General features: G+C 41.1%; 1 protein-coding gene across 2 annotated transcripts in view; it reads right to left on the minus strand.

The window, feature by feature from the left end:
• The window catches only part of Hhip (Hedgehog-interacting protein), a 92,211-nt gene that overhangs the window by 20,741 nt on the left and 55,793 nt on the right, over positions 1 to 15,677 (minus strand). For both annotated transcript variants that reach the window (XM_006530702.4, NM_020259.4), the window contains exons 5-11: positions 11,569 to 11,720; positions 10,865 to 11,038; positions 10,133 to 10,276; positions 5,884 to 6,005; positions 3,656 to 3,779; positions 2,658 to 2,788; positions 346 to 427 (exon numbers count right to left, since the gene is read on the minus strand). In XM_006530702.4, the coding sequence (XP_006530765.1) occupies positions 346 to 427; positions 2,658 to 2,788; positions 3,656 to 3,779; positions 5,884 to 6,005; positions 10,133 to 10,276; positions 10,865 to 11,038; positions 11,569 to 11,720 (929 nt within the window). The remainder of the gene's footprint in view (positions 1 to 345; positions 428 to 2,657; positions 2,789 to 3,655; positions 3,780 to 5,883; positions 6,006 to 10,132; positions 10,277 to 10,864; positions 11,039 to 11,568; positions 11,721 to 15,677) is intronic.

A 15,677-nucleotide genomic window follows, 5' to 3' on the forward strand; every position in this document is an offset into this window, starting at 1 on the left:
AACAGCTCACTCAGCTGGTGAAAATCACATGAAGGAGACACTATATGCTGGAACAGTCATTTTCTCAAAATTAAAGGTTTTATTTCTTTTCTAACACAAGATCTGAAACCATTGCCTACCATGCTAGGGTCCTTTCCTGACTTTTACTGGGAATTTTGGTCCCACAAGTCCAAGCCAGCTCAGAGAGGATGAGGATGACATGAATGAGCTTTTCAGGTCTTTCAAGGTCAAGTGCATCCTTGTCCTGGGAAGGATAGAATGCTGCCCATTGCAAACACCTTTGAGTGAACTAAAGCAACTGGAGAATGGATATTGAGCAGACTCAAGAGGAAAAAGAAATTTTACCTTTTGGGGTCTACGATCTTGTAGAGTTTTCCATTGTGAGTCTGGGTCATACTCTTACTGCTTGATAGAATGTAAACCTCTCCTGTTGAAAGAGAAATAATACAGAGAAAATTCATAGCGTGACATCACAGCCAAGCAACGATCACGACTCTCTATCCATCTTCAGGAAAACCTGATGCTTACAGGTGTGGTGGCACCTCATAATTCCAGCTCTGTGGACCAGAGCCACCTCTGCCCAGCCTATTCCTATTCAGGAGGATATTGCTTCTCAATGGGACCATAGCAAACAGCTTCCTCCCTGGGATCCCTATCTCTGCTTCTGGTCTGTGTTTACTCTAACCCCAGCGATTCTTTTCAAGAGTAATTTATTACTCTTTTCAAGAGTAATTTATATAAATTACCTCAACTGGGGTCTTTCTGCTTTCTCATGAAGCTGCCTGCATTAACCTCTCCATTCCTTCTTCCCTTTCCCTCCTTTCCGTTCCCTTACCCTTCCTCCCCTTCCTCCATTCTTTCCCTTTCTCTTCTATCTTCTTCCTTTCCCTTCTTCCCTTCCCTGGTAAATAATGCCCAGAAAGGAAACCCAGTGCCTTCTATTCTAGCCAACCACTCTACCACTGATGCCCATCCCTAGACCTCGTTCTTCTCAAAATTAAAGTCTGTCCATGACATCAAAGTTATATTACAGAGATTATGAATTAGAAAAGTTTATCTTTTTTATTCCCTTGAAAAAACTCAGATATAAAATGTTTTCCCTCTGGAGCAAGAACAGCCAAATCTCTTTCCTAAGTATTATATTCCAGTGTCTCATATATGTCCTGTGTGTGTTTCTGGGAGAGTTGCCTGAGTCCTTTATTAATCTAAGTGAATGGCACGGGACTATTTCTGTTGGTGTCCCATTATAATGTACAAACAAAGTCAACCTGGGCTTCCACTACAGAGGGATACTCTGACTTAGGAAAGAAACTTACTCTTCCCTTTTTTTAATGCCTTAAAATTCATTTCTGAGGCTGAAGGATTTATTCGTGGTTTGTTAGGGTGTAGTTAAGAAAAATACCACAAAAGCTACACTGAGCTCTGTAATTTGAAACAGTGGACAGTACACAATTTCACTTTATAACTAATCACATTCCAATTTCAACTCCCTTTGCTCATTAGGCTCTGTACTTTTTTTTTTTTTTTTTTTTAAGGAGAGAAGTTTTATTTTAGCTCATGATTTTGGGATTGCAATATGTGGTAGCCTGTCTCTGTTACTTGGGATAGTCATCATGGCAGGAATGTATGGCAAAGAAGGCCTGTTGCCTTCATAGCAGCCAGGAAGCAAAGATACAGAGAAAGACAAGGTTCCAATACTCCCTTTAAGAACACCGAGTTTGGGGCTGGAGAGATGGCTCTGAGAGATGGGCACTTATAACTTTTGCAGGGGATCTGTGTTCAGTTCCTTGGACACCAAGCATACACTTGGTGTACACACATACATGCAGACAAAACATCATACATACAAAATAAATCTATTTATTTAAAAGAGTGCCAATTTCCTGCAACTGAGGCTCACCTGCTAAAGATGTCACCACCTTCCAGTGGCACCATGGAATGATGATCAAGCCATTAACAAACATAGGCTCCATACATTGATAAACATGCCAAAAATATTGTTACACAGATAGCCAATGAGGTAATTTCTGTTCTATTGGCAAGAATCTCTACATCGCAGATTATCTTGCACGTATTTTTATTCTCAAATCATCAAAATAAGTAAGCAATAGACAGGGGAACTTAGCTTCAGACTCTGCCCTTTGAAAATATATTAGAGGTGGGCAAGTGGAATAGACAGAGAATAATGTATCATCATAGTACAGGCAGCATAAAAGGATCATCATAGAACAGGGATAGATACACAGAGAATGAAAAGATCACCATAGAGCAGGGATAGAGAATAAAAGGATCATCTTAGCACAGGAATAGATACACAGAGAACATAGTGTATAGATCATCATAGAACATAGTGAAAATATCAGTAGTTATAAAAAGACTCGCCGTTTGGAACTTATTTTTTTCCCTTATTCTGCTTCTTTTTTCTGCTTTTTAAATTTTTCTATAATCTCTGAAATATAAACAAGGTATGAAGCCTCTTTGCAGAAAGGTTACTGGGAAAGAAGGTCTACCTCTATCATCTTGGGACTGTGGGAGGTTGCTTTTGCTGGGGTTACATTTTCAACAAATAGAAGAAGAAACTGTGATTCTATAGGGCAGAACAAAGTGTTCCAAGCAAGAGGCGTAACTGGAACGTAATGGGACAGTAGACACAGTACCTAATTCATCTTCTCCAAATCCCAAGATGTGACCCGAAAAGTAGCCTCGACAGGAGCTGCTGGCACCCAGGCAGAGCGGCTTTTCTTGCCATTGCTTGGTCACTGGGCTTTGCTGGAGGGTTAAGAAATTCCTATAACAAAACACACCACAAAAATCCACAATGAGAGTACACCTCCCTTACAGGGCACTCTAAGATGTTTTAGAATAGACATTGCAGTGAAGAATTGTCACACCAAAAACACCACTTCTCTGCGGTATACAGGAACACTATGAAAGTACCAGATGAAGATAAATTGTGGTTCAGAGGGAGCACTAAAAAAATCCAAGAAAGAGAGAGCCCCTCAACATCTACTTTCAGAGAGGATACTTCCCAGGCGACTCTCAACTGCAGGCTGGACTGCATAGGGAGGGATGGGGTAGAGTGCAGGGTTCAGTCCCTGCCTTTTGCAGAAGCGGAGCACATCAGGGCTCCTGTTGCCTGAGGGTCAGCAGATCAGGAAAGAACCTCTCCGAATGGGTTTCATCAGCTCCTTATCATCACCCACCATGAGACCTTGAAAATTTAGGCTAAATTTTTATTTTGTAGTAACTACTTATATAGACATATTGCAAAGTGCTGTTCAAGATCCTAAGGTTTGGCATTACCAAAATTCATTGTCTTCCAGAGTAAATAAAAACCAACCAACCAACCAACCAGCTTTTACAATGTCTTTAAAACAAAGTTTGGGAATTAGGGTGAGGATAATGGGAAAAGTCAAAATAAATGGACAACCCCCCAGAGGACTTAATTGCCTTTAAACATTATCCCAGTTGAAAAGAATCTCTTTGGAAGCATCTCTTCAATTAAGCTTCCAGATGTGGGGGAACACCCGAAAGTAGTAACATTTGTGTGTCCAAGGTCTGACTGTGGGGGATAGACACTTGGATCACTCTTGGTAGTATGCCAAACAATAGACATGCCATTTGGTCTGTAGACCTGTGGCATTAGGAAACATACCCATTGCGATCTCCGAACACATAGCTTCCGTACAATCTTTCAGACTGACAGCCTCTGTAAACAAATCCACCAACCAAAGGGCCGTTACTGAATGGCTTGAATTCAAGAAGAGATGGCTCACTTTCTGGAAAAAAAAAATTAGTATTAGAGAAGATGAAGCATTTCCAGAAGTAAAAGTGATACAGACCAAGTAGTACATTTTATAATAACATAATTCTTTATTGTGTTTCATAAGGTGAGACACGGATCCTTTTCAGACATACTGATGAGAATAATGAAACTGTTCAAATGGCATCGAAGCACCAGCTTAAATGACATGAAAGCGCTCTCCAGGACCTAGCCATTTTAACTGTCAGGATACACCAAGATTCCAACACAATCCAAACCCAAATATTTTAAAATCATTGTTATTTACTGTAGAACCAAAATACTTTAAAACTTGAGTTTTGAACAATAAATGTCCTTAAAAAATGGTTCTGCTTACATTTAATAAATCAAACCAGACCTGTCAAATCATATGAAATGTTTAAAAAGTTTAAAAACACCATAATGGAAATAAAAGCATAGCACATAAGAGGTCTTTAAATCCACATTTACTGTATTCTTCAAGTCACTGCCTCTTTAGTGAAGTAGTACCTTCACTTGGGGCATGCTAATGGTTTTGCCTATAGATTTGCAAGGATAACAATGTCTGCTCCAGGCATTCCTTTGAGCTACATGTGGCAAATTCACCTGACGGTGACTTCTCATGCATTTAATGTCAAATAAGTCACAATCAATAAGCGCTACCTCACGTAAGGACCTTTGTAGCAGTAGGGTTATTTTGAAGACCTTGCTCCCCCCACATGACGATGCTAAAGCTTGGAGAAGACAGGTTGTAAATACCCAGCACCAGGGCTGTAACCATTGAATGACGAAGGTGGCGCATATTAGAACCAGGCTTCTCCAGGTCATACCTATCCTTTCCAGTTGAGATTTGTGTGATAACTAACCTTTCTTTACCTCAGCGGCCCCCTTTGTTCAACGTAGCCTATAACACTGTCTGTCATCTACAGCTGGTCTCTGAATGTCTTCACAAGGGGAGCTGTGTGAACTTTGGATGTATTTCAAAATACATAAACGTAAGTCTGTTAATGGTTTTCTCTGGAAGTTCATTTGATTAGTAGAATTTAATTAATTCTCCAGATATAATGAAAATCCATTGAATTAGTTGGCTTGTTTGACTTTTTATCCAAACCATGTTATTCTTTGGTTTGGTCTTTATGAGGTGTATACACACACACACACACACACACACACACACACACACACACACACACACGAGAGAGAGAGAGAGAGAGAGAGAGAGAGAGAGAGAGAGAGAGAGAGAGAGAGGGGGAGGGAGAGGGAGAGAGAGAGAGAGAGAGAGGGAGAGAGAGAGAGGGAGAGAGAGGGAGAGAGAGAGAAGCAAATAAAATAACAAATACCACATGAACTAGCCCAGCGGCCTCATTCCTAGTGCTAGGATAAATAGCCCCATTGAATGAGCCAATAGAGGGGGTAATCAATTTAATAATCTCAATCTACTGTGCTTCCTAAGTCATAATAATGCTTAAAATATTGTGGCCTTCAAAAGGGAGTATGTACTACAACTTTGAAAAATACTGAGTGTTTTGGATTTCATTATCCAACATTTTGTTTTTAAGTTCTCTGTAAATACTCCAGTAATCATTTTATTAAAATAATGTTTAAATATTTTATTCCCATGACTTGTTTTTACAAGTCAATTATATTGTTTTCTCTAAAAGAGATCCATTTTAAAATTATTTTCATTAGAAACATTATTCTCCTAATTGCTAAGACTTGCATGTTGAATGTTCAGTAATTTCTTACCTTTAAGGCTTATTTCTGTGTGTATAAAATGTTAAGACAAGTTCTCCTGAATAAAGAGAAATTCTTCACTTTGAGTCTTAGATGAGCAAAATTCAGCCACTGACTTTTGAGACTCTTAAACTATTTGAACCTACAGAGAGCCATTCAATCCACAGGAAAGGTAATTACACAGAGGAACCCTCGGGGCGTGGGCAGTCCTTGAACCTTTACAAATGGAGCGATTTAAGCAGTGGCCCGTGCTAGGCCAATGTTTCTATGCTTTCTCAATGCTCATTATGCAAACTCTTTTTTCTCTAATTAATATACTAAAACCAATCTTTACCTAAAGCACAAGCAGCCAGGTAGGCTTCACTCACCATAATCTCTTCCCTTTATTATCTGTAGGATTCTGGCTGATGACCTGTTTTTCCCGTTGGAATCTGAGCAAAGTATTGTTAAATTGATGTTTATATCAGTAGGATGTCGATCCACGGCACATCTGCATAATAAAGAAGCAAATACTCATTAATTCCTCCCTGGGTTTCTTCCTGACAACAAGGAACGAACACTTTGTGGGCTGGCAAGGATCCTATGAGCAATTTAGTTTAGATATTCTTGAAACCACTGAAGGAAACATCCTGACAAGTTTGTTTACTCTATTGAAGCTAATGACCTCGGGAGTGTATTTCTTAATTCTTCTGGCTATCTTTCTTCTAATGAATGTTCTCACTATCTTAAGAACCTTTGTTTGCCTATTGGTAAGGATTACCTCATGCATAACACATTGGCAGAGTTTGGATCTATGAATCAATGCTACCATCAACTCATCTGTGCCACGTAGCGTATGTAATTTATTAGTCTTAGAACTAGTGTTGTATTTCTCACATGGAAGACTTACTTTAAAAAGTTACATACATCTATTTAGTGTGTGTGTATGTGTGTGTGTGTGTGTGTGTGTGTGTGTGTGTGTGTGTGTGTGTGTATGCACAACATACTGTTATGAAGGTCAGAGAACAATCTGTATAAATCAGTTTTCTTCTTTCTCTCTGTTCCTGGCATTGAACTGAGATGTCAGTCTGGTTCTGTAGCAAGTGCCTTTCCTCACTGAGACATCTCACAAGTCACTAGTTCTAAGGGTCCCTGCTTGTTCCAGTTCAGGAACAGAGACACAGCTGCCACATGTGTACATGGAGGTCTGTCACCTCTGCCCTGTCCTCATTTTCTCCATACCTAATCTGGAGATCAGAATATCGCTGTGGCTCTAAGCACATACGGGTCAAAGATCACTACACTCCTGACACTCCTGTTACCTAGTCTAGGCCTAAGGGGCTACAATAGTCCCTGCAGGTTTAAGTGAAGAAGAGGCTGGGATTGGAGGAAGAATGAAGCTAGTGATATGTCTGAACTCCTCAAAAATGTAACAACAGCAACAACAACAGTGACAATAATATAACCTAATCAAACAAACAAACAAAAATTCAAACAGAAAACAGTGTTACTGACATTTGGGGACCATGTAGTCTTTGTTGTAGGGGCGAGGGAGTACCATTCTGTGAATGGGTTCTTGGCAATCTCCCTGGCCTTGATCCATCACATGACAGCAGTGTTACCCTGCTCTTAGCCCCTCATCCCAGTTGTGAAATCCAAAAATATTTCTACACATTGTCAAATGTCCCCTGGAGACAAAAGGCATTCCATTGACCATTGCTTTTGGGGCCAAGAAAATACATTAACTCCTTATAAACCAAATCACTGGGCTATAAAATAAATTAAAAACATTAAAAAATTTTGAGAGTTGGAGCTTCAGGGACAAAGAGTCACTCAGCAATTACTACAACAAAATGAAACAAAACAAAACAAAACAAAACAAAACAAAACAAAACAAAACAACAGCCGAGTGGTCCAAAGAGCCCAGTCATGATGAAGAAGCAGGAGATAGGACAGTTCTACAGCAACAGGGCCTTCACTGTCCTCTCTGACAGTGACTCCTTCAATACAGTGTCTGGCAGGGCTGGAGACACAGACATGTCGTGACTTAATGAGGAACTTTAGTCCCCACAGGGCGAGAGGATTTCTTATACAACCTTTCCCTTCAAGATAGAGAATCTATAACAAAAAGAGAAGTTTAATTTGTTTTCAGGAAGAAGCAGCTGATGGTGAAGAAAGGTCATCTTTTCCCAACATGAGTTGCTGGGGGCTGTGAATGCCATGCCATCTCCTGACTTTCAGCTTCTTATGTGCAAAGGGAGCCAGATAGTGAAACTGACCAGCCAAGGCTATGGTGATGCATTCCTGTTGCCATCCGTTTGTCTAAAAGCGACACAGAATGTATACCACCACGCGTAGCTGCTGATGTCAGTCAGGGACTACTGGAGATGATGATGTGCTAATGCTGTCTCATTAGTTGGTCACTGAAAACATCATTCTACTCTGGATGATGCTAAGTGCAGGTGGGGGGAGGGCTATGTAGATGAGTGCATTGGGCTTGCACCACTGATCTTTGTAACTTATGGTCACCTTCACTGTGAACCTGTTAATTAGTCTTGAAACTAAAGAGGAAGATGGTGGGCTGGGAGATGGACCCATGGGAAGAATACTTCTTGTGCAAACAGGACCACCTGAGCTTGATTCTCCATGATCCTCAGGAAAGCCAGGCATGACACAAGCCTGAAACCCAGTACTGCGGTCTATTAAGGGGAGGCAGGTAATAGATAGAGCTTTCTAACCAGTCACTCTCACTGAAATATCTGGCTTCAAGTTCAGCGAGACTTAAGAAATGAAGGAAAAGAGAAAGCTGGATAATAGAGGGGCGACATCTGGCCTCCTCCTTTACCCTACATATGTAAGTATGGACATGCATACACACCACACACACAAATAAAAATTAAAAAGGTGCTGTATGGGCAGCTATCACACAGTACTACCAAGAGTAGGAGTACCTAGTTTAGTACCATAAGACAAGGTGCTTACAATAGTCAGCTTTATTTATAGCCAGTATTAGTTTTAGTTCCTTCTCTCATCATTAAGTCTTTCTCTGCCTGAGACTCTCTGGGAAGGAAGCAGAATGCAAACAGAAGTTTTCTTTAGCGCTCGGTTGCCAGAGGAGGCAGGGCTACGTGGCACAGGCATCTTGCCATGAGTAGGGTCTGGAAAGGGCCTCATCCTGTGTTTTTGCACTGAGGCTTGGACCCCCAGGAAGGTTGCAAGAACGCTCCGGTGGGAGGGTGGTGACTCAGGCCGCTTCACTTCAAAGTGCTGCTTTGTGGTGTCTGTGCATTCTGAGCTATAGAAATGGAATGTGACAGTTTCCTCCACATCCTGATCCCACCTTAAGTATTCCCTGCTGAACAGATTTTAAGATCTGTGGAGATGCCAAAAAGGAAATGAACTGTGGACTTGGGCTTTGATGGAGCAAAGATGAAGGGCACGAGGGATTATAAAAATAAAAAGTTTGAGAAATATTCACCTTGCACATAGTGAACACTCAATAAACATTAAATAGCAATAATAACTAAGCTTATAAATGAATGAATGTGGCCACATACCCTTCAGTCTGAATGATAGACCAGATTGGACTTAGTTTTCATCAGAAAATTTCTGTTAAAGTTCCTAGAATTTTTAAAGCATGCCTGAAATCCTTCACTCTACAGACTTCTAAGTTTTCTGTTCTTTATAGTTCATTATAGTAAGCAGAAAACAGTAGATATGAATTCCTTTAGAATTTGTAAGTTCCTGAGGTGTGAAAGACATTAACATTTACCTCAACTCTTTGGAAATGAACACTACATCATCTTGCATTAAGGGCAACGATGGCAGTAAGAACCGCCCAGGTGTGAGGTGTGAAGTACCATTCTTTGTCCTCTTTCTGTGGACTCTTAATCCTGACAGAGCTCTCAGAACACATGTGTTACAGCTCATATTCAGGATATGTGGTATCTTCTGAATGTCCCCTGCCACGCTTAAATCCTGGAACCCTGATCCCCACTGCAGTCGGTTGTACAGACAGGACCTTCCTGGTGGATTGCATTGAAAACACTACTCTCACCAATGGATTCCTACTATTATTGTGAGAGTGGTTGGTTATTGTAGGAGTGAGTTCCGTATTGGAGGATGAGTTTGGCAACTTTTCTGTCTTCCTCTCTCTGCTTTGCTCTCTCCTTCCACCATGAGATGAGGAATCAAGAAAGCTCTCAGCAGATGCTGAGAAGGTGCCAGCATCATGGCCTCCAACTGCCCAGCATCCAGAACTGTGAGCCAAAACCCATCTATTGTTTATAAATCACCTGTGTGTGGTATCCTGTTGAAATAGCTTAAAGCAGACCAAGTCAACAAGGGAAATAAAACTTAGAGGGATCTAAAGAAAGCAAGCCAAAGGTTATCTAATAGTAGTCTCTGAAGTTTTCTCTGTGACCTTGAGCTTTCTTTGTCTAATCTTCTTTAACCTTCTTCACACATGAATGACAGAAAGTGGGCTAAATACTTGTTTAGTTAATGGCGGGTATGATTTTAGAGGTTCAAAGGGATAATACCCCTTGCTACTTGGTGGCTGAATATCTTACTTTTCTTCCTAGATCTCAAATTCTGTCTTGTTTTGAAAGCAGGAATGAGATAGGCAGATGTCCTCACCTGCCTGGATCATGGAGGCCGTGGGCAAATACTTCTGGGGGCTGGTTGGTGCTGTTGAAGTGAGGGTTACTCCGAGGTATGGAATAAGGCACATTGCACATGTCGGTGTCCACGTCCAGCCTCAGCACAGAGCCTGTGAAGTCACTGAGAGATTGGAAGGGGAGTGAGTTCTTTACACGCAGATTATTTGTCTCACCTGAACACATGGCAAGGTTGCTCTAAGGAGAAAGAAACCATTCCTTCAATTTGACTCAAAATTTCTTGATTTCCAAATTCCGTGTGGCAAGAAGTGAGACCAGTAAAAGTTTGGGCACAAGATGTGGGGTGGACAAAGATGTTCAAAGTATGCTGCTGCTGCTGCTGCTGCTCTCTCTCTCTCTCTCTCTCTCTCTCTCTCTCTCTCTCTCTCTGTCTGTCTGTGTGTGTGTGTTTAATCTTTCTTTTCCAGTCTATGTGTTTATGTTCCTCAAGACATCAGTTAATTAGACAGAGGGTGGGGCAGCAGCATGGATGGATGGGGTGGGGAAGCAACTGGTCACAGAGGAAGAGATACACAGTGCTTGTGTTGCAAGGCAGCATTTGTAGCAATAATTCTTTTAGTACAAGTTTCAGCATAAAATAACCTTATGTTCAGTCATCAGACACAATTCCCAGTTTTTGGCTGTGACCTTGTGTCCTGGCATTGAAATCACATTAGTGTCAAAAAGTACTTGCTGGTAAGCAGTCTGTTACCTTAACCCATCCATCTCTTCCATGTCATCCAATGTGATCATACCATCCCCAAGGATGATGTACAAAAAGCCATCAGGACCAAAGAGCAGCTGTCCCCCAAGATGCTTTCGGTGGAGCTCTGCGACTTCCAGAAACACCCTGGCTGTTCTCACATCAACTTGATGGGGGTTTTTCCTGCACGACAGAAGAGGGGAGAGCACCATGACTTTGCAGGTGTGATAGGAATCCACTGGAAAGGAAGAGGTGTACAGACAGACAATAATACTTGAAATAGAGCTAATCAGAATGACATGAAAACCCCCATTAATCTATGTTTTAGGAACATCGTTGAAGTTTAAATAATTAAGAAAAAAATACCAAAGACACTATGATACTATTTTATTTTATTTCTTTTCACACAAACATACACACACACACACACACACACACACACACACACACAGAGAGAGAGAGAGAGAGAGAGAGAGAAACAGAGAGACACAGAGAGATAGAGAAGCACACACACACACTCTCATACACACACAGACACACACACTCACACACACACAGAGACAGAGATGCACACACTATGTTTTAAGTCATGGGATTATTCTGCTCTAGTTATTACTAATTTATGGCAATAGCTTATAAGCAGTCTGTAAAGAGATGAAGAAGAGAAAAGAACACACAAACTTTGTTCTTCCATGCACATTAGTTAGTGATACCTGGATACTGTGTATTCCACAACCCGAAGAATGTGGTCGTGAGGCCCAATAGCCCACCGTTCCTGGTTGGTGGTATAAGACACATACAGCTTTCCATTTTTCTTGTAATTGGGATGGAATGCCAGGCTTAGCAGGCCCCTTTCGTCTCCTCCCTGCAGTGAGATGGAAAACACAAAGAATCGTGAAGTTAATTATCTTCGTTATTGTGTTTCAACTGGAACCTGGAAAAGAGGTTCTTCCGGGTAATCTTTGCCCAACCTCTTTTCTTTTCTCCTTTGCCTACTACACAGAAAAGGATTATGAAACATTTCTCTATGTGGTATTCTTTTAAGGTTAGAACAGGACAATTGTCCTGTGCAGTTATCTATGCAAGAGACCCTTATGCCACTTTAATCAAGTGATTTGTGCATGTAATCTTGGGAATTGGGGAGAGCAGTTTAAGCGCTGTGTGAAGTTCTTTACTGGGTTACGAGGTTGCTTGTAGTGCATAGGAGACAAATAAAAACGGTTCACAATCAACAGTTGCTTCTAATCCAGCTCACCCAAAAACCTAAAACCTAGTGCGCACTGCCAGCTCCCACTGTCTTGGCAATATGTTTAGAAAGCAGTTAAATTGCTTGTGTAATGTATAAACCTTTGTTTCACCCGGAGGCATCGACATCAGTTGTCACAACGATGGTGGTCTGTACATCATAGCTAGGTAACTGAGGCTTTGGCCCATCTATGCAGGGAGGAGGTAGTTTTTACTGCTTCCTAAACTCTGTAGAGAGTAGAAACATGAAGAGCTGGGAGGAGATTGAAAGGCCAGGACCAGAATGGGGATGGGGAAACACTAGGAAGAAAAGGCGATGCTAGGAAAGAAAGAAAAATCTCAAACAACTCTTTTGTTATTATATGAACGTCAAAAACTGTATATGTTAGACATGCCAAATGCTAAAGCAATTAAAATATCATCATGTTCTGAAATAGAAAGGTACTTTATCTTCGTTTTCTGCTAATTCCGCTTGTGGAAATTCAATATGGTCCAAGCATGTGCTTTGTCCCACAAGCAGTCTAGGAATGTCTATCTCAGAATCAAAGCAACTGAAATGATCTAGATTAGAAACTTAAATTCCATGTTCTAGGAAATGAGTGAACATTTTTCTTTGCCGTCTGGTAAGTCACCCACAGCGGTGACATCCTTTGTCAGACACCGAATTCTACAACCTTTCATCCTTTACTTATGCTTGTAACTTCACATCAGCTTTGGCAAAATACAGTGAGAAATTAACTTCTGGTGTGTTCAATGGGGAAAACCCTACAAAGCCAAAACTTCATTGCGGACCCTGGTCAGTAGTGGCCGACTGTCATATTGGGTCCCACTACATAGCACTTGTCAGCAGCACTGAGCAGCACTGGGTGCGACTTCTGTGCTACACCAGTCTGAGAACGTAAAGTTTTCGGAATAAACATTCATTTCAATAAACCTTGTTTGCTTTGTTTCATGGCTCTGAGATAAATTTGTTTGGTTACATAGCATCCAAAGTAGAAATATTCAGACTCTGAGAGGTGCATTAATTATACACTGGCTGGAAAATGCCCAAGACCTACTGAATCATTTATCCAAGCGCTAACCTTTTCACACATCGCCATGTGCCTGATTTTAACTTTAATCATTAAAGTCAGATGCTAAAGTCTATGTTTTATGAATGAGCCTCTGCTTTGTGTGGATTATTTTGTGATAATGTTTTTAATACAGACTCGATGTTGGTGTTTTACTGTTCTCATCACTGGAGATAAATATCATTTGGCTGTCTTAGGGCACATCAGAAGCTGAGATGTATAACCAAGATTTGAATGTACAGTGTCCGCACATTTCAACCACACTGACAGATTGCATGAGGAGGCCCACAGGTAGAATTTTGACCATGATTAATTCTTCTCCCCAGTACACTCCTCTCTAACTGTGGGACAAGCTAAGTGCTGCAGGTGTGCTTCACTGATGGCCGTGGTCGCTGTAGAAAGCCGTAAGCTGAAAGCACTTCTCTGTAGTCCCTAGTCAAATAGTCAGAAACGTAGCTTGAGGAGGAACACACCATGGCTTAGAACTGTATGAGTTGCTTTCATGAATTTACATGCTATTGGTGGCCAGATGGAACTGAGCTGCAGACACAACTACAAGCAGGAGTGGGCATTTGTTCATGTTAGAAACACATGGCTCACACCTATGAATCCAGGAGCATCACAGACATTTACTAAAGTGCCAAATTCAGAAAACAAACGAGTTTTGAGTGAAATAGATAATGCAATCTTAAAAAGTCGAGAATTTCAACTTTTTTCAAGTTACATGATCGACATTTGATTAATTTAGGATGTAGGATCTGCTCTTTCCAAATCACCTTCCGGGTGTAAAGCTGGGTTCTGATTGGTTTGAAAACTTGACTATTTAAATCATTTCCAACAAAAAACCTTTTCCTGACTAAATTGGTGAGAAAAATTTCATGTGTTATATAAATATCATGGCTGCCTCTAATAACCAGCTAAGGCTCAGCGATTAGGAAGGTCTCTTAACTCTCCTACAGAACCAAGAGACTGAAATGTATTTTCAGTGAAAAATATAAGTGGCAGGTGATTCACCTGAATTAGCGTTCGCAGTGATGTTGTCTACTTAATTAAAATACATCATGAGCAAATGAAAACCTGCCTTTGATGTCCAGCTCATTTTTTAAGGTCTACATGAAGAAACATGCTGATTGGCATGGAAGGGTGACTCCATGCCTGGCTCAGGAGCCTTATTAGAATGATGCTATCAGATACTTAAGGCCTTGGGTCCCCTAATGTTACTCCTGCCTTATACATTAACTGGACCCTGTCCCAGCATTAGGGATGGCTGAAGACAGCCTCCTTAAGGCCTCTGTTCTTTCTTCCTCTGATCCTACGTCCATTTTCATACAAGCTCTGGCCATCTGTGTTCGTAGCCTCATTCTGTTTTCCCCAAGTTGCAAAACTGCCTTTCTCTCCCCCACTGTTGCAAACCCTGCTAAGTTGGTTTTAGAGGCTCAGCAGAAAGAATCAACCAGCCCTTATGACAAATTCACAGGCCTCCCTCCTAACTCCTTTCATCCTTTTCATGATGGCTAGGATCTCATGGGACTGGAAATCATGAGCTCCATACAGAAGCGCCTTGAATTGGAAACAGATCCCAGGAGCACTGGAGCAGGGATGGCTCACAGTGAGCTGAGTTGACCTGGCTAATAGGATGTAAACACACTCACTGAATAAACACACTCAGGGAGAGGTGCCATTCAGAAAAAGTATGACATCCAAGACAAAGCTTTACAAATCTGTTAGCCAATTTCCAAGATATTTATCATTACCTATGTGAATGGCAGTGATTTTTTTTCCCCCCAGATCCTCACATTTGGGCTTCATGATTATCTACTGAATACTTCGTGTGCAAGTTGGGCTTCAAGTGACTATGCACACAGAATCATCTCAGACTAGAAGCTAACGGGGGAGACACTTCTGATATTGCAGAACAGTTATCATCTGCAAAGTTCATGCTTGAGAGTTTTCCAATCAAGCTAAAAAATAAAGGAAGAGGGGAAAGAAAGGCTTGCAAACCCCCCTGGTGTTACTTTAAGTAAGATCATGGTTGTGTGTTAGGGTTAAAGGCTGGCATCTCAAGCTAGCTGCCTGCTTCTCATCTCTTCCTCATCCCTCCCAATACCACAGAAGTCTGGACAGCTCCACACCAACCTCAACAGGATCCTCAAAAGAGGATTGTTGAATGATCTAAAAACAGTGTTCTTAAACCATTTGGAATCTTGAGATGGACCTATGTTTCAAAGGAACAGTCAGAAAACCTTCTCCAGGAATTTTTAATAGCAAGACAACTAACTGCCATTCAGCTCTTGGGAGCAGCCTCACAGGGTACACACCACAGAATATGAGATTAACACCTTCTAACTAAATCCTGAAGGCTTTAACGGACCAGATCCCCCCCCCCCCCCTTGCAATGCTGGGATAAACTCTATCCTATCGAGCAGATCAAAGTTCTGGCCAATTGTGAAAGAATATTCTCCTTTGTATAACAAGAAATGTCCACTTGAGAAAGAGAAGTAACTATA

The sequence above is a fragment of the Mus musculus genome, chromosome 8, assembly GCF_000001635.26.
Source record: "Mus musculus strain C57BL/6J chromosome 8, GRCm38.p6 C57BL/6J".
NCBI classification, from domain to species: Eukaryota; Metazoa; Chordata; class Mammalia; order Rodentia; family Muridae; genus Mus; species Mus musculus.